Source organism: Saccostrea cucullata, unplaced genomic scaffold (assembly GCF_032062105.1).
Source record: "Saccostrea cucullata isolate Sc308-1 unplaced genomic scaffold, CSIRO_AGI_Scuc_v1 ctg44, whole genome shotgun sequence".
Lineage (NCBI taxonomy): Eukaryota > Metazoa > Mollusca > Bivalvia > Ostreida > Ostreidae > Saccostrea > Saccostrea cuccullata.
Window position 1 is genome coordinate 686984 of NW_026938421.1, and position 20283 is coordinate 707266.

General features: G+C 34.6%; 1 protein-coding gene across 1 annotated transcript; it reads left to right on the top strand.

The window, feature by feature from the left end:
• Positions 1–1198: 1198 nt before the first annotated feature.
• On the top strand, positions 1199–13930 carry LOC134250199 (mediator of RNA polymerase II transcription subunit 25-like). The gene is made up of 20 exons (XM_062732554.1): positions 1199–1257; positions 1848–1975; positions 2122–2167; positions 2428–2552; positions 2887–2988; positions 3417–3537; positions 3742–3807; positions 4028–4118; positions 4221–4277; positions 8242–8370; positions 8688–8893; positions 9093–9138; positions 10589–10823; positions 11054–11225; positions 11533–11691; positions 12550–12672; positions 12886–12948; positions 13039–13096; positions 13243–13376; positions 13526–13930. The coding sequence occupies exons 2-20, from the start codon at positions 1857–1859 to the stop codon at positions 13724–13726; spliced, it is 2253 nt and encodes a 750-aa protein (XP_062588538.1). The 5' UTR covers positions 1199–1257; positions 1848–1856; the 3' UTR covers positions 13727–13930.
• Positions 13931–20283: the final 6353 nt, after the last annotated feature.

Consider the following 20283-nt stretch of genomic DNA (forward strand, 5'->3'; position numbering starts at 1 on the left):
AAACCACCCGGGTCAAAATTGGAAAAGGAATCAGTGAAATGAATGACATTGATTTTCATATCAAAAGACCCCGTGAAAGAGTTAAAAGTTTAAACTTATATGAGACTTAGAGATCAATGGAATTTAACACTATATGAATAACATCCCCCTTAATTTTCCCCCACCTGGATTGGGATTTTTTTTTTAACGGTTGTCCATCTGTCTTCAATTTTCCGTCGTCTACCGCCGTTGTCGGAAACTTTTTCACAATTTCATCCATTTTTTGCAAAACTACTAGACCATTTCAACAAGAGACATAAATATTTAGATATATATCTTCTTCAACTAAATCTGGCACTGAGTATTCTTATAGGTAAAGGGCCTGGGGATTCAAGATTGTCCAAATAAAGGTCCACATCCTCATCCAAGGGGAGATTATAAAAAAAAAAGTAAAAATTGGATGGGGTCATTTAAAATTCTTTTTCTCAATTACAAAAAACCCACAGGGCCAGAAAATAATAAAATTAAAGCCTCCTGACATAATACAGACCCAAATTTCTTTAAATCTTGACCCCAGAGTTACGATAGGGCGCCACAATGGGCGAGAAAGGTGTTTAAAAAAGGAAATCCAGAGGAAAGTCCTTAAAAATATACTTTTAAACTAACAACAAAGTCATGATGCGATTGGTCAGTATTAGTTAGATTCAAGTTCGTTCAAACCGTGTGAATAAAACAATTTTAAAAAACATTTTCGAAAAATGTATTTGAAACATTTTAAGAAAATGTTCTGATAACATTAGCTGAAACATTTTGCTAAAACATTACAAAAATGTTTTTTAAAAACATACAAAATCACGTGATTAAAACATTTTTAAAAATGTTTTCGTAACATTACAGTAAGAAATCAAAATGCAAATAAACTTACATGTCTACTTTCGTAAAGTGATTTTCACTTAAATAAATTAAAATGAAATTAAATAACTAAATAAATTAAAATAAGCTTAAATCTATATACGATTTTTGTTATCTTTTCGTGCATTATGTGAATCCCAATAACTACTGACTTTATTTTAATTTAATTTACCATCCTTACTTGCAAAATCTTTTTATTGACATTCCAAACTGGACAACACTTGGCATTAGATGATATTTTATGGGTTTGTACCTTAAAATCCCTATGAATAAAATTATAAAGCAAATCCGCTATCTTGCGGTAATTAGTCGCTTCCTCTGAAACTCTCTGAAGGGAAGTAACTGGACCTATTTCCTGTAGAAGTAGTCTCGTTCAACCAGACGCTCGGCTGTAAACTCCGACAAGCAGAGAGTCTGGTAAAGAATCACGTAAGCGTTTGTAACCGTCAGAGGGCGCTATCTTGTTTTCATTTTGAAGATCCTTTTTGAAAACAAATGTTAAGTGTGTTTTTTCTTCTGGATTGTGACTTTATATTAATAAACTAATCTTTAATTTGTGACTCCAAACGGAATTACAATATCAATCGAAGGAATGTGTATTACGCAGGTAGGGTTACCCTACTTTCACTTTTGTTTTCGTACAGAATATTTGCAAGAAATAATAAGACACACTTACCTATAACTGGTGGGCATTACCGTAAATAATTCCTATCTAACATCTTTAAGTTTTAGACACAAGATTTTGACATCTTTAAGTTATTTTTCTGCTGATTTATCAAGTATTTATTTAAATCGTGTAGGTGTGTTCTTTTCAGCCAATCAAAAACTTTACCAGAATTTCGGTAAGCCTCGTTTTGGCGTTACAAACGATAATACGTATCTTTACCAGACCCTCTGGCTGGTCGGAGACTTACGGAGACAGCCGAGGGTCTGGTTGAACGAGACTACTGTAGAAGTAGAAAAATATGGTTGCGACAGATCAGAAAGCAAGTCCAGCCGATGTTGTTCTAGTGGTGGAAGCCACAGCGAACCTCAGTGCATACATTGATGTACTGAAGAAGCAATATATTGTTCCAGCTCTTGAGTAAGATGTTTGAAATTGGATAGATTTAGTGACAGTAACCCAGAGACAAAACAAAAATGTTATTTATAGTCATTCTTTTTCTTTATTGAGTTTCTGGTTGAGTAGATCAAAAATTTTAACTATATGTAAAATCAACTCTTTTTCAGAGTGTTTAATGGTGGACCTCCTGATCCAACAGACATTGGACATGATGTAAGTAAATAAAATGTAACATGACGTACATTACTAAGATGACAAACAAGCCATCAGTCCTGATATGATCTTAATAAATCCTGTTTTAAGGGTATTCCCTTTTTCTCTAATGAAGACAGTTATAAACATAAAACACATTGTAAAATTGGATTAGATATGCCATAATATGGACTGAATATTGTCTAGTGGTTTGAAATGTGTGATTAATATTCTGATGAATTTTAGAAAGTGAAAGTACATTCATTTTGTTTTCTTTGCAGTATAGCTGTTCCTTGTACAACCTAGTGACCTTCTACTCGGCTGATGTCATCCCAGACACAACATCACGATGTTCCAGTGTCACTACAAATATCCACGAGTTCATTACATGGCTGGATGATCTACCGTAAGATATAGAGGCTACTTTTATATGATGCCTGCCTTATTAAGTCCACTGTAAACGTCAAATGCTGCCTTCTCTTCTGTGTTCTTCATAAACATTATATACAACAGATTGTATTTTTATGAGCAAACTGCGATATTTAAAAATGCTATTTTCCCATTAATTCTGTTATCAAAAAAATGTGGGTTTAACTACAAATCAAATTCAGAACAGGTTGGCTTTGATGCTTTAACCTATACTGATTTTAATGCTTATATTAAAAGTACCTGGTACTCACATTGTTACTTTTGGGTTGCCTCTTTTTCTACACATTTTCATCTATCTTTTGAAATATCAGGTTTATTGGTGGTGGAGGGGAGTCATGTAGCCACATCACTGAAGGTTTGAGTACAGCTCTCCATGTCTTCGATGATCTCCAGAAAGTTCGCATTGATATTGGGTAGGTTCCTGTTCACTGAAAGTCTTTCAGAGCAAAGAAATCCATATTATCCGTATTTTATGAGCTCAGAATTTCATAGTGTTTGTAAGATGTACAATCTTTTATGCCCCAGGATCGAAAGATATGGGGGTTGGGGGTTTGGGGGTTGTCCTGTTTGTCTTTTGTCATCTAATACTACTACGCTGTCAAGGGTAAGTGTATACCACTTCAGTCTACGTCCCACTCCAGAATTGTGTTACCATCGGGGGCATAGTGTTTCACAAACACATCTTGTTAAATCTAAAATGCAGAATTGCAATGGTAAGCCAGTTACAAATTATTCACAGAAATAATTTAGGAATCTACTCACCAAAAATAACTAAAGACTTGAGAAGAAGTAAATGATGATGTTATTCTTTAGTTTTTATAACCATTGGTTAACATTTTAGGTTACCTGTGCAGCGACACTGTATCCTTGTCTGTAATTCCCCACCCTATAATCTACCCAGTCAAGAAGGGGTCCGTTATGTAGGTTATATGGCAGATCAGTTAGCCAGCATGATGGCCAAGGTTTGACTTTTTATCTATATGGTTTAATAAATGTTTCAACATAAAATGATTGAAAAAATGTGAATTTCAATTGATGCCTTAACCTATTATAATATAAAACAAGAAAATGTTTTTCTGTATCTGAGATTTGCAGAATTGCAGTTAAATTATAGTTGTCTAGTATTTTGGTTGTATGTTAGTTATATTTGACTTGTATTTTGACAGAGAGGCATCCATCTGTCCATTATATCCCCAAGAAAGATCCCTGCTCTTCAGAAACTGTATGAGGAGGTAATATATACATCTCATTTTATCTAATTGCTGACATTTATAAATGCTTTCAATGGGCAAAGTTTTCAAGTGTTTTAATAAAGCTTTAAGTTTTAAGGTACAATTTCTTAGTTGATTAAAAAAATGTTTAACTTAGTGCTGACAGTTATTGGATTACCAATAGTAAATGTCTTTCAATCAGATTTAATGGAATTGTGTACATATATATTCCTGTTCATAGTCTAGTTCCCCTGCTGATATGTCAGCTCCAGTGAAAGACTTTACCACAGATCCACGGCATCATGTTTTACTCCACGGATTCCAGCTAGAAGGTTATTTTCCGACTACTTATACAGCCACATTTTGGGTGTAAAATTACCTGATTTGTTTCATTCTATATATACATCTATTAAATTTTATTGATGATTTTACAGAACGAGCACACAGTCCAGCAGGAGACCATGCAGCGGTCATAGACAAACCTGTAGACAGTAAGTGTAGACATGTATATATCTGTAGACAAACCTGTAGACAGTAAGTGTAGACATGTATATAGCTGTAGACAAAGCTGTGGACAGTAAGTGTAGACATGTTTATAGCTGTAGGCAAAGCTGTAGACAGTAAGTGTAGACATGTATATAGCTGTAGACAAACCTGTAGATAGTAAGTGTAGACATGTATATATCTTTAGACAAACCTGTAGACAGTGAGTGTAGACATGTATATAGCTGTAGACAAAGCTGTGGACAGTAAGTGTAGACATGTTTATAGCTGTAGGCAAAGCTGTGGAAAGTAAGTGTAGACATGTATATAGCTGTAGACAAAGCTGTAGATAGTAAGTGTAGACATGTATATAGCTGTAGACAAAGCTGTGGACAGTAATTGTAGACATGTTTATAGCTGTAGACAAGGCTGTAGACAGTAAGTACAGACATGGATGTATGTAGACAAACCTGTAGACAGTAAGTGTAGACATGTATATATCTGTAGACAAACCTGTAGACAGTGAGTGTAGACATGTATATAACTGTAGACAAAGCTGTAGATAGTAAGTGTAGACATGTATATAGCTGTAGACAAAGCTGTAGACAGTAAGTGTAGACATGTATATATCTTTAGACAAACCTGTAGACAGTGAGTGTAGACATGTATATAGCTGTAGACAAACCTGTAGACAGTGAGTGTAGGCATGTATATAGCTGTAGACAGTAAGTGTAGACATGTATATATCTTTAGACAAACCTGTAGACAGTGAGTGTAGACATGTATATAGCTGTAGACAAAGCTGTGGACAGTAAGTGTAGACATGTTTATAGCTGTAGGCAAAGCTGTGGAAAGTAAGTGTAGACATGTATATAGCTGTAGACAAAGCTGTAGATAGTAAGTGTAGACATGTATATAGCTGTAGACAAAGCTGTGGACAGTAATTGTAGACATGTTTATAGCTGTAGACAAGCCTGTAGACAGTAAGTGTAGACATGTATATATATGTAAACAAACCTGTAGACAGTAAGTGTAGACATGTATATAGCTGTAGACAAACCTGTAGACAGTGAGTGTAGACATGTATATAGCTGTAGACAAACCTGTAGACAGTAAGTGTAGACATGTATATAGCTGTAGACAAAGCTGTAGATAGTAAGTGTAGATATTATATAGCTGTAGACAGTAAGTATAGACATGTATATATCTGTAGACAAACCTGTAGACAGTGAGTGTAGACATGTATATAGCTGTAGACAAAGCTGTAGATAGTAAGTGTAGACATGTATATAGCTGTAGACAAAGCTGTAGACAGTAAGTGTAGACATGTTTATAGCTGTAGACAAATCTGTAGACAGTAAGTGTAGACATGTATATAGCTGTAGACAGTAGTTGTAGACATGTATATAGCTGTAGACAAACCTGTTGACAGTTGGTGTAGACATGTATATAGCTGTAGACAAACCTGTAGATGGTAAGTGTAGACATGTATATAGCTGTAGACAAAGCTGTAGACAGTAAGTGTAGACATGTTTATAGCTGTAGACAAATCTGTAGATAGTGTAGACATGTATATAGCTGTAGACAGTAGGTGTAGACATGTATATAGCTGTAGACAAAGCTGTTGACAGTAGGTGTAGACATGTATATAGCTGTAGACAAAGCTGTAGACGCTAAGTGTAGACATGTATATAGCTGTAGACAAAGCTGTAGACGCTAAGTGTAGACATGGTATATAGCTGTAGACAAATCTATAGACAGTAAGTTTAGAAAGCTGTACACAGGTACATGTACATCAAATTAAGATAAACCTACACTGAGTACAGACATTTATAAGGGTCACACTAGACTATTTTAGCACAGACATGAGTAAAGACATTTATAGTTGTACACATACAGTATGTATAACTCAATGAAATAGATCTACAGACAGTCGGTGTAGAGGGTGTACTCAAACATATAACTTGGTACATGGTACAGTAGAAATTCTACGAACAGTGAGTATAGAGGTTTATATAGGTGAATACACACATGTATAACTATACAATAAAAAGATCTATAGAGGTTTATAGGAGTATTCATAATTTTGTCTCAGAAGCAAAGATAAATGTACAGACCCTGACTAGAGAGGCTTATACACATATACGAGGGCTGTTCAATAAATAATGTCCTGAACTATTTTCCATAAAGAATAAGGGTCAGATTATTATAAAATTTGTTTTAACGCATGAATGGATCTTTAATCAACTGACAACCGCTTATGTGATCACGTTTTATCGTGTAGTTTTATTTTGAGGACCTCTAAAACAAAGGCTTTTCGAGACACTGCGCGTAAAATGCCTAGTAAAGAATTGTTGAAGAAGACGGAAGTAAGAAGCTTCATAAAAGCTGCTGTTTTACTTGGTAAGCATCCCACAGAAATATTTACTGAAATGCGTGATGTGTATGGAAATCAATGTTTGTCATATAGACAAATGAACAGATGGATATTAAAATTCAAAAATGGTAAATTTGAGGTCAAAGATGAGTCCCGTCCTGGTCGACCAAGAACAAGAACATCTGATGCAATGATAGCTAAAATTCGAAAACTTGTTACTGATGATGGGAGATTGACTGTAAGACAATTAGCTAAGTTAGTGGGCATATCATCGGGGGCAGTTTACACAGTTTTGAAGAAACATTTGGCCCTGAAAAAGATTAGCGCGCATTGGATACCGCACGTTTTGACAAATGAACAAAAAGAACATCGTGTAAGAATATCCAAACAATTATTGAAAAAATACAAAAACTGCAATGATCGACGTTTGTCAGAACTTCTAACGGGTGATGAAACCTGGATTCATTACTTTGAACCCCAAAGAAAAATTAATAACAAAATGTGGTTATCGAAAAGAGCAAAGCGCCCAGGGATAGCCAAAAGATGCCAAAGCACTAAGAAAGTGTTATATGCTATTTTCTTCAATAGCAAAGGTCCTGTGGCTCAGATTCCTATTAGGAAAGGTCGTTCGATAACTGGACAAGTATATAAAGAAAAAGTGTTACAAAAGGTTAAACGAGTGTATGAGAGGAAGAGACCAAAGTCTGGTATCCGTCACATCAATCTCCTCCATGACAACGCTCCAGCACACACGTCACGTATAGTAAAAGAGTTTTTAGAGAAGGAAAAGGTTAATGTTTTACCACACCCACCTTATTCACCTGACCTGTCTCCCTGTGACTTTTTTCTATTTCCAAAGTTAAAAAAACACCTCTCAGGAAAAAAGTACAACTCAAGGAACGCCATTGGATCTGCTATATTTCAGTATATGAAGGGCATACCCCAAATTGTGTATAAAAAGGCATTTAGGAACTGGATAAAAAGGTTGCAAAAATGTGTTTCTGTTAAAGGAGAGTATTTTGAAGGAAATCATTAAAATAAAAACATTGACAATTGTTTTTTGTTTCTTTTTTAACACCGAGGACATTATTTATTGAACAGCCCTCGTACAGTCTTCATGTCAGATCTAGAATAAAGCTCACTGTATTTACATGTTCAGTCAAACCTTATTATATCAATAGAACAAAGAGAAAAACCTATTTATCCAAGGATTTGAGGTATCGACAGTAAACTACCAAAAAATTCAAGTTATTTTAAGACTCATATCCATGATATTTGAGATCTCAATGTTTGAGATACTGAAGTTCAGCTGTATTTGAAGTCCAATGCTAAAAAGATCTTGATCCAAGCATACAAATTAATTGGAGGTTTACAAAATAAGCTAGCTTTCAGTATAATTACTAGAGGTTGTCAATACAATGCCTATTGAAATGCAAAGCTTACACCTCTGCTGTTGAAAACTTGAAATTGCTGATTTTAACCATTTCTTACTCTAGGACAATATCTTACTCCAAAAGTTTTGAATATATGACATGTCTCTCGCCTGAAGTTTTTAAATATATCTTAAAACTTATGTAAAAATATCTGTTTTATAGAGAACCCCACCAGCCCCGCCCCTCCCAGTATTTCTGCCAGCACAGGATTTTCTCCGGCGCCATCCCTCACGGATCAGATGTCTGTGGACTCTTCATTCAGGAAACCGAACACAACATCTACTGGAACTGGTAAGCCAAGCATCAGAAACAAAGCTGAAAATCTGTACCCAGAAGCAAATCACTAGTTTATTTTAAGGTTTATTAGTAATAGATGTAAAAGGATATTTTCACTAGTTTGGAAAGTGTTCCTTACAAACAATTAGATAAAGAAAACATCATCTTTGTAGGAATAGCACTTTGTAAGCAGTTTACTGGTAACTCTGTAATGATGATTGGAGTTCTGGTTTTGTTTGTATAAATTTATTTTTGGTTTTGTCATTGTTTATCTCTTTATCAGTTTAAGTCTGAATGATTATACATGTACTAGGAAACATTTAATTTGATAGCACTGAGTACCCAGGACCACTCTATACAGTCCATGCCTTCCCCCCAGCAGCCCCTCAACCAGCCATCCCCCTCCCCCCAAGTCCCCCTCCAACACAGCCCAATGCCACAGCCACCCCAGCAACAGCAACCCCAGCAGCAACAAATTGTACAGCAACAAATGTCCAATCCCATGCCACCACAGTCACAGTATGACACACTTAAAATGGTGAGTACTCAGTACAAAATCTTTTAATCCATTTTTAGCTTATTTTTTACAGTAAAGTGGTTGGAATGTTAAAATTACTGTACTTATAGTTTGAAATCTTCTGATTTATGCTGAAATGTTTATGTTCCTAGGAGTATTCTTTCATAATTCTCCTTGCTGAGGTGTACAAAAATTCTGAAACATATTATTTATCTTTTAGAATCCCATGCAAGGCATGGATACCAGTATGCAGAATAGGAGCACAGGTTAGTTTTAATTGCTGTGTTTTTATTTTAAAAAAAAAATATCATTTTCAATGATGGTCTGTAATATATATGTAAGACTCCAAGGTCTGATGGTGACGCCAAAGTCCGATGGTCTCGCTAAACCCCGACGGTCTGCGCCAAACCCCGATGATATGTTGTCGGTGCGGATGCCGAAGTCCGATGGTCACGCCAAAGTCCGATGGCTCGTTTCCTATGAGACACGCTGCGCTAAAGTGTGATGATCTGACACGCCAAAGTCCGATGGTGTGGAGAAACAATCGACTTTTATGACGCCACAATAATTCGACATCAATCCTTGACGCATTCAAATGCCATCATTTCTGAATTTATCCTTGCATAGTTATATTACGCTTTTATTTATTTTGCGTATTACTTACATGTATCAGAGATATTGGGATTAGTCCTCGCATACCACTCAACTGATAAGGGTTAATCTTTTTAATTGTTTTGATTTACTATTGGTTCTCGCACACTAGTCGAGTTATTAGGGTTAGTGAAGCACCCACCCAAGATATCTGGATATCTATATAGTTGTTAGGCCTACACACTTTTCGAGCGATTAAGGTTAGTTTCGCACCTATTCGGGAGATAAGGGTTAGTTTTCGGATGATGATAAGTATTTTAATACTTATTTCAAAACCTTGGCATGGTTACGGCATTGTAGTTTGGCGCATTAGTACTATGACATCATAAGCGTTAATTGTTTTCAGCACCATCGGGGTTTGGCGTCTCAAACCATCGCGGATTGGTGCAGACCATTGGACTTTGGCGTGACCATCGACTTTGGAGTCCCATCGCACTTTGGAGTCCTACATATGCAGTGAGTCAGAGTTCTTGAAATCTTTCGGTCCTGTCGGCAAGACCGATAAAAACAACCAAGGACTGATTACTTTGCGTTCTGTGTCAGTCCAAATGACCGGTAAATGTTGACAGAGGAACTTGCAAAAATCTGACAAAATTTCATGCCAATTACATATAACATATATAAGTGTCAAACTATGATTGGTAAACTGATAAAACAGGTTTGTTGACAGTGCTACGGTAAGCCAAGTGAGAAAATCAAACTAGATTAAAAACCTATGAAGAAAATTGACCCCCGAGATAATTTAAAGAAAATTGACGATCAAATCAGCATGAAGTATGCAGTGTTTATTGAAACATGGTGCACAATGTATTGATAATAAAATCGAACAAAGTTTTCATCTTTTTATTTAATTTTTTTTTTTTGGACAGATAGAAATTTGTCCGGACTGACAAACTTCACATGGCAGTCGGTCCAAATGATTGACTGTGAAAAAAAGATTTCAAGAACTCTGAATGAGTTCATTCAAATTTTTGAATTAATGTACATATATGTTTTGTTACAAAACTGAAGTTACTCGGAGATAAACAATGTTCTGTACTCTGTAATTGTATGATTTTTTTTTAGTCATGGTTACCAATCCCACAAGTCAGCCAATGTTCTCCCAGCCCACCCCAGACCAGCAACAGAACGTGGGAATGTCGGCCCAGCCAGGACAACCCAATCCTATGAAGGACAGGAAAATCATCTGGCAGGGGATGTTAGAATGGCAGGAGAAGATGAAGGCAGGAGGACCCCAGACCCCCAAAGTCAACCGGCAGCTACAGTGTCACCTGTCCATAGGCCTAGCTGATCCAGACATGTATGTTATATACATCCACAGCCTGCTTTAGACCTAACCTTTCTTTGGGACCTGAGAATTTTAATGTAACTTTAGATTTATTGTCGTATTTTAGACAGCAGACCCATAGAAATCCTATTGTATGAACTATTCTGTTGTTTAGCTAATATCGAGATTCTTACCAATCAATATTTCTTGAAGGCTTTTAATTTACAATATTTTACAACATGTTTAATTAATTTGTTTTTCAGTAATGCCATGAATTGGCCCAAAGTTCTGATCATGCAGTTGATCCCTCAGTCACTCCTGAACTCAACCCAACTTCAGCCTCTCTTTAAAAACTCCCGCCAGGTGGCATTTCACTTTGGCAATCAGAATCTGGACGATCTTAGAAATCTCTACAAAGTCATGGGCACTGGTTTTGTGAGTAAATTTTACAACAGTTTATTTTTTAAAAATCATAACAGTAATAAGTATTGAAATCTCTATGTAAGAAGAAGGTACGGTTTGGGCTTTGCAGTGCCTTAAAAATTATTGTTTTTAGTAAGATATGAATTTGGCTTTAATATGAGTTGAGTATATAAATATGATAAATCATTAAAGAATATGGCATGATGGTGGACCATTCTGGAAATATGACGTCATTAATTTTGTACATTTGTAAATTTTATGCAGAAAAGATTCAACAGGAGGTCGTATTGGAAAAAGATTTGTATGTTTTCCTTTTCAGGCTGGTTGTGTACATTTTCCAGCAGGAAGTCAGTGTGAAGTTCGAGTGCTTCTTTTATTATTTAGCAACAAAAGGAAAGCCTTTATAGGACTCATTCCAAATGATCAAACAGCCTTTGTTAATGGGATAAGGAATGTCATCTTCACACACAAAATGAGGGTTAGTATACTACATGTATATGCTATTCATGTTGTATTGTGTTGAGATTGTCTTGTAACCCTAATATAACATCCTATCCTATCCCTTTCTTTTCATTTGTAAATTTTTTTGAAGGTGGAGAAATGCATTGTGTATTTTACTGTCCATGCTAAGTACAATGACAGATTTGAACTCAGGATGGGTCATAACCCTATACTGTAAATATATTACATTTGGCGTGTACGAAATTTGGCGGAATTTCAATTTTCAACAAGTTAGCGTAGATTTGATTTAGCGCTGTCTGAATTTGCTAGTTATAAAAGATAATAGACGACAAGACATTTAGCGATATACTTGAATTAGCAGACTCTGCTTTCCGCCAAAGTCGCTAAATAGAATACACCGCTAAATGTAATACGTTTACAGTATTAATATACATGTACCACGACTCTCATTAAAATTCTTTAAAGTTCAAGGTCACATGGATCGAAAGTCTAGAATGCAGGTGTAATAGTTTTAGTGCTTAGATTTTGAAGGAAACTCTGTATTTGACCATTGATTGTGACATAGCCTTGGGTAAGATATTACTCCCCTACTGATAAAACAGGAGGGGACTTTAGTTTTTCTTTTCATCAGTCTATCCATCTGTCAGTCTGTCCTGCTTTGTTTTCTCCATTTTTTCTGAGACAATTGCAGATATTATGCTGCTTTTTGGTATGTAAGTCAACCTTGATGAGTTGATGATTAAGTTTGCAATTTGTTCCTACGCTGAAATGAAAATAAATAAGATTTTTGGAAAGACTTGAACCACGTCTGGCCTTATAGGTCTGTTCTCCAGTTAAATGGAGGTAATCCTTATCTATGTTTTTGTTTTCATAGCAACAACAGCAACAGAGACAAGACCAGCCACAGCAGATGCCACAACAACAACCATTTCCCGGTCAGCAGCAGCCAGGCATGGCCGCCCAGCCCATGCAGAATCCCCAGGGGGCCCAGTTTGGGGTATGTCGTAGTCTACTTAACTTCAAATGAAATCTGTCAAATTATTTCAGACCAGTGCTAGCAGTGGTAAAAAGAGGATGTCAAGGTAAACACTGGGAGATTTATCAAATAAAGTGAATAATCTGGAGTTATCTCACTTGGATTGAATGTTATAAACCCCATTAATAAAAAGTTTTTGTGCTTTATGTGTATTGGTTTACCTTTACTTGCTAGGTACAGCAGATGCCTCAGGTTAGCATGCAGAACCCCATGATGACCCAGCAGCAGGCCAATATTGTAGGTACACATTTCTCTGTAAGGCTGAGAAATATCCGTTATATTACCAAGAGTGTTCATTTTCTATAATCTCTGTAAATCTTTCTGTAGCAGAAGCAAATGCAGGCAACACAGTTAGCAAAGCAACAAGAACAACAAAAGTTACTAGGTAAGCAAAGGAATAATGTCACATTCAATATTAAATTTTTTTGCTTTAACTGTTATGACATTGATACTAAATACGGTAGTAGAATGAATACAGTATACGATAATAAGTTTGATGCTTTGTACTACATGTAATCCTTTTAATTGCAGCACAACAAAGACAGTTGCAGATGCAACAACAACAGAGGCAACTGCAAATGCAGCAACAAATGCAACAGCAGCAACAACAGCAACCTGGTCTCAATCAACAGCAACAACAGTTAACACAGCTCCTGATGCAGCAGGTATAAAAAGAAAATATGTAAAGAGGAATTTAATTCTTAACTATTAACCAAATATTTCTACATATTTATATGTCTTTGTGTTAGTAAGTGCTAGTAAAAAAAATATTTTGAATGGTATGTAAAAGTAAATATCTGTGTCATCATTACAGCAGCAACAGGGCCAAAGACAACCCCAGATGATTATTCCTCATGGGGGGAGGGGACCAGTCCTACACCAGGGGCAGCAGCAGGTGATGGGAGGGGGGCAGGTGCTCCAGGGAAACATGCCCCAGATGGCTCAGCAGGGCCCCGCCACAGGACCCCAGGGCGCTAACATGTTTGACGACCTGGATATGAACTTCTTGAGCTAACACCTCAAAAGACTTCATGAAATCTTTGGTATTTGATCTGATCATTGTGTTAGCTTTAGGGGAGTTATTACCCCTGGAATCAGGAATCTGGTTCTTAAAGCTTTTGTGCTTATAACTAATGTGATGTAGGTATACAGGCATACCTATACAAATGGATAGCTCAGCGAAGTTGGCGTATTTTTATTCTGTAATGGAAATTGTTGTAAATAATTGTTATGCAAAATAAAGTGCAATACGTCTTTCAAATTTTGTTTCTTCTTTTTATACAGCTAAATGTCTTACATTTAAACGTAAAAACATTATAGGCAAACATTCCATTCATTTTTTTTTTCAGATTTTGCTTGTTGGTATAGTATTTCAAGTGTAAATTTAAAGCTGAACAAATCATGTGCTGAACTATTTTTTAAGGGGTTATTTATTTCATAGTTCTACTGTATTGTGGAAAAATCCACCTCAAGCTTCTAAATGTGATTTTGAGATATTTAAAATATTTGTAGAAACATAAAATCCAAGCAATATACTGTAGAATTCCTCATTTTGGTTTTGTCAAAGTTCTGGTTAGCTTACCTGAGACAAAGGCTCAAGTGAGCTTTTCTATCAGTTTTTCTGGTGTCTGTCTGTCCGCCTGTCTCTGTTAACATTTTACATTTTTGACTTCTTCTCAAGAACCACTGCCAATTTCAACCAAACTTGCCAAATAGTTATCCTGGGAAAAGGGGATTCAAGTTTATACAAATGAAGGGTCACACCCTCTTCCAAGGGGAGACAATTTCAAATTAGTGAAAAATTAATGGCATCTTTTATACCGAATCATCCTCGGGTAGAGTAGATTCAAGTTTGTTCAAATAATGACCGCCGGAGGTAGGTCGGGACCAAATTGGATGATCAAAGTTTTACATAAGAATATATATAGAAAAATTTTCTTCTCGAGAACTTCATGTAAAATGTCATGATTTGGCATATTTAAATGAAAGCATTTTCAGGTAGCATGACAATCTCACATGCATGGGCCTTTTGTTTTAGTATTGGTTCACATGAAGGACATGAATTTGTGGGTTTCCACATACCAAGGATTAAAAATTAGAAATTGAAATGTCCCAAAAAGTTATTTCACAGCATATGCTGCAACCAAATTTTTTTTCAGGAGAATTACAATGCATTTTTCTATCTTTATGAAGTTTTATCCCATGGATATGACTCTGTGACATTTTTTTATATCCCACAATTAAGTGCAGTTGTTACATCACAATGGTTTTTGCGTTAGCGTGAGGAAGTAAAATAAAGTTGAGTTCCTATACTAGTATATAAACAGTGTAATTCACTTCATGTGATTTTTAAACATGGGATAAAAAGAATCTCGCCATGGCTCGGGGATAAAAAACACAACTGGTTGGATAAAAATCATATCCAAGGGGTGACTGGAAAAACCCGAAACCCCCCGATTTTTGGAGAATACCCATACAGGAGGGGTGAAACCCCAATAAAGTGGTGGAAACCCCATAAAATTGAACGTAATGGGGTACAATAAGGCCTAAGGTGATGTTTAATTGAATGATATTGACATCCGTAAATTTTTATAGCCAATTTTACCTCAGAATCGACGGAAATCGGGCGCCATTACGAGTTTACCGTACACCACGCCCGATCTAAATTCAAAGCGAGCTGTTTGTCAATATAATTGCATAGATAATAATAAAATAATTCATAATAATTTCCACAATTATATTTGTTTTACAATGATAATAGTAAAATATTAATTATGTAATAAGTATTTAACAAAAAATGTAAGGACGTTAGCCATTTTGTGTACTAATTATTCATATCATCTCAATGTAACCAGCTCTAGCCATGTGGAGGCCTCCTTTTTGTAGAGCCATAATTTAAGATGATTTTAGAGAAATTCTGAATTTAGAGATATAAAAATATCCAAAAGTTTCAAAGGAACAATAATAATAAAAAAAAAATAGTAATGGTAATTAATTAATAATTACTTATACATGTATGTTAGAAAGAGAGCAAAAAACTAGATAAATTTCAAAATATGAAAATACTGAACTTATTTTTGAGATTATAGACAAATTCTGAATTTAAAGCAACAATAATAATTTAGAATAAAAATAATAATTACTTATATGTAAAATACAAAGAGAACAAAAAATGAATCATTGTCAAAATATGAAAATACTGAAACCTGGAAAGAAATAGTAAATTAAAAGAATATATTAATAAATTTTCAAATATACAGATATTTTATTTCAAAGTAACCTTTTTCTGTTCTTTTCTTAGAAAAAAAAATCAGATGCTTTAAATATTTCAGTTGTTTACATTTTGAATTGTCTTTATATTAAAACAAATATGAAATAAAGAAAAAAAAGAAAAGTAAAAAAAAATTACACCACAAAATAAAATAACAGAAGTTTTGATTGAATTTTAACTATGAAAAAATCTTAGTCTGGACTGGTTGAAAGTGAACTGAAAATATTTGATCATCTTCAAGCATAGGTATTTTATGTAATTTTACATTTCATCGCCAGTTGAATCTGTCGACTAAAAATTTCCATTGCCTCTCTGTTCAAACTATTCCCATTCTCATGCCAAACGTTTTTATTCAAATATTCTGAGATTTCCATATTTCCTTTGTAGTGCTTTATTTATGTCAAAAACCGTAGAATAAATTATTGTACTTTCCTGGATTCATGGTTCCACAATTAAATCATTTGCCTAAACAGACTTCCAATGAATATTTTTTGAACCGAATCTTTACTTAACAGTTTTTCAAGAATGTTTTGGATTTATTAACACTATTTCTGACACAGAAGATGAATTTATGTCTTTTTCTCCCACTTGCAGAAACACTTTTGTTGGACAAAATTCAACTGCTCTTCCGCGAAAGATTGACTATAAATAAAGCTTTTTGTTGTAGCTAGTATCTTTGTCACTAAAAAATTGAACTCAATATAATTATTTAGCAACGTAAAATTCACACAACCATTTGCTACACTATTCTCTAATTCTAGCACATGATTTTGACCAATTACCGCAATTCGTTCTGAATAAGTAATAGATGGAACGGGTGCCTGAGGAGTTGTAGGAATTACTACAGAGGAAGCTCAGAAAAAGTAGGAGTAATTAAGGGAGCTGCTGAAGGACTTGGTACGGGTATACAGGTGGAGGAATTGATGAAGCTGCTGTCGGGATTGGTGCTGGATTTGACGGAGCTGATGCAGGACCTTGGATGGGTACAGGGTGCCTTGTAAAAGGGGAATAGTTGAGGGAGTCATGCAGTCATTAGAGATCAGGGGAAAGCACCCTGTTTAATCCTATACACAGAAGACGAAATTACTGACATTAAAACTTTATGTTGCAGTGGACAGACAATTTTAGGTGTTGACAAAACTTTTAATCTTTGTGACATGCATGTCTTTAAATATCAGCCATCCTTTGCTCAATTATTTATTAAGGTTAGAACTTAGAGTAGGGTTGGTATCAGGCAGTATTCCTCCCCCGCCAGACAGGTGCTGACCAGTGAATACTGCTTGGTGTTTTGTTAGGTTAGGTTACGTTAGGAATATAATTGTTTTTTTAAATGTTGCTAATAAAATTATAAATTCCTTTCTCTAAAATTTTTATAATGTTATTTTATTTTATGTATATTACTTTCATTTGGCTGTAATATTTTTATATTTGAACAAAAGATTGACTAGGAATAATGATACAGTATCTTTAAGTCTTTTAAAAAACTTTTTAATAAAAGTTTTTTTTTATTTTTTTATCTTTTGGTCATCTTTCGGTTCTTTGGCTTTAATATTTTTCTGTTTCAAAATTCAAATCATGGCTCTACAATTAAGGAGGCCTCCACGTGGGCTAGAGCTGGGAACATAAGGAAACTATGAATATTTTCAGGTATTACTAATTTGAAAGGTCTTTATTTATTAATTTGTCATGAATTATCAAAATTATCAAAATTCATATTTTCCTTATGTGTGTGCTAACGTCCTTTAAAATGAAATTCTGTAAAGCATAACTGTACAATTGAGAATAGTAAAGGTTCAGTGTATATACACATGCCCTTCCAGAGGGGGGTTGGTCAGACTAGCTGGGAACCCAGGTGTTTAAACAAAAGGTGTTTATTATCAAGTTGACCAAGTGTCAACAGCTGTGTATATATTGCATGTACACACACAGGGGTGCCTGTCTATCCCAGTATAAAACAACAGAGCTAGCTGAGGTGTGAATAATATTCTCACAACAATGTTACAATGCCCACTGTACAAGGATTCACATATGCAACATGCACATTTTTATTATTTTTTATCAGACTTTTTTATTTCATAGACCTGGATTCTAATAATTTCATTGTAATGGATACATGTTGCTTTCTCATATCAATGAGTATATTTTTTTCTACTACCTGCATAAAAAACAAAACAAACAAACAAACAAAAAAACACTCTCTCCCCCCCCTCCCCCCCAAAAAAAAACAGAACCAAAAACATTAAAACAAAAAATTAGTAACTGAAAAATAATAATGAATGAATACTGAATTTAAAAATTAATTATTAAACATAGAAGAAAACATTTCAAAACAAACACCTTAATTAAAAATTAAATAAATTAAACAAATTCATTCATTAGTTAATTTAATTTGATTACATGTTATACATGATTGGAATTGGGAAAAATTACTTTATTCCTTGATTAATGGACTAGTTAAATTCATAAAAAAAAACCAAAAAAAACATTCAATTAAAAATTTCACTGTAATGTCTTTCATTATGATAATTACATTAACAAATTCAGTCATTAATTAATTTAATTTAATTACATATTATAAATGATTGGAATTTATAAAAATGACTTTATTTCTTGATTAATGGACTAGTTAAACTCTTTAAAAAAATGCACTGTAAATAATTTCAACATGATAAATATTTCATACTTCTTTTATATTCTTAAGGTTTCCTTACAAATAATTTTTTAAAAAATAATATTCATACATAATATAATATTCATATTGATCAAGGTTACAGTAATTATTTCCACGGATTACTCGAAACGACTTCAGCGATCGCGAATTTAGATCGGGCGTGGTGTGCAGTATATCAAGAAAAGAAGAAACCCGTCGATTCTGAGGTAAAATTGGCTATAAAAATTTACGGATGTCAATATCATTCAATTAAACATCACCTTAGGCCTTATAGTACCCCATTACATTCAATTTTATGGGGTTTCCACCACTTTATTGGGGTTTCACCCCTCCTGTATGGGTATTCTCCAAAAATCGGGGGGTTTCGGGTTTTTCCAGTTACCGATATCCAAGTACTAATCATGGGAGATCCTATATTAAATCAGTGAGGACCTGAAGCATTTGGCCTTTTATTCTAACAGTAAACATGAATCTGCTGTTGTATCCTTCTCTTATTTGTGTATCAAGGAAGTTGATAAAAGTGAGGCCCCTGTTTTCTAACTAGAGAATGGAGAATGACAAGGCTCTGGACTTCAGACTGACAAAAGTCCTGTACAAAACACTGTCATTTTAGGGAGTCAGGTAATTTTGGACATATACGAGGGTTGTCCCATAAAATCGTGGACAAAGCGTTTTTCTCGAAAAGTAATGGGCGCACTAAGCTGAAATTTTCAGTAAATGTTTATTCATCATATTTAAGTGAATCATAATGTTTTTTATAATACATATTCAAAAATAAAGATTTAATTCTGATTTAATGTGCACAAGGTATTGTCCTACGGCGCATGGTAAAAATAGCAAGGTTATATTAGAGAAGACATAAGAATTAATTCGTAATAAAAGTTTTCAATACATAAGATTAGGATGAAAATTATCCTTATTCCATTCCTTAATCAATTTTGTCGTCTTTTAAAAAAAATTCAAGGCATTTGGTTAATTTTTGGCAGTGTCCCGAGCTTTTGAAATGGGAAAGTAATAAACACAATACACGAAAAATGGCGACTTTTTATGACGTTACGGCGCACCGGAGAGCAGTTCAGATAGATTAGGATGTTGTAATGACGCCTTAAAGAGACTTTAAATGAATACAGAAGAAAGAAAATGTGAAAAATATCATCAGATTTTTAGTATATAAATGAAATGAAAGTTTTCTTAGCGATTTCTTCGTGGTCGAGTCCCCAGATAGTACAAAACACATGGACAGACTGCCATTTGTAATAGCAAAGGACGCTGTCACTGTCGACCGTCGATGCGAGATTCTCTTTTAGTTGAATGGTGGTGAGAAAACTGTCTGTAACTTGCTAATAAATATTCAGAAGATCGCATGAGTGTGTCACATTGGTTTCTTAACTGGTTATATATACTCACATATGTAAATCAATAAAAAAACTAAATTTAAGTGGGGCTTATCCAACTTTAAGTTTAGCAAAGATGAAACGTGACGCTGTTTTAGACTCTTTGACGTTATCATCCGTGCGCCGTAGGGCGATACAGTATATTACATAAAATTAACAATTTGTTTACCTATGCATATATCTACTTGAAATTTGATATGTATATTCATAATTTATCCACTAAAAAGAAGTGAAAA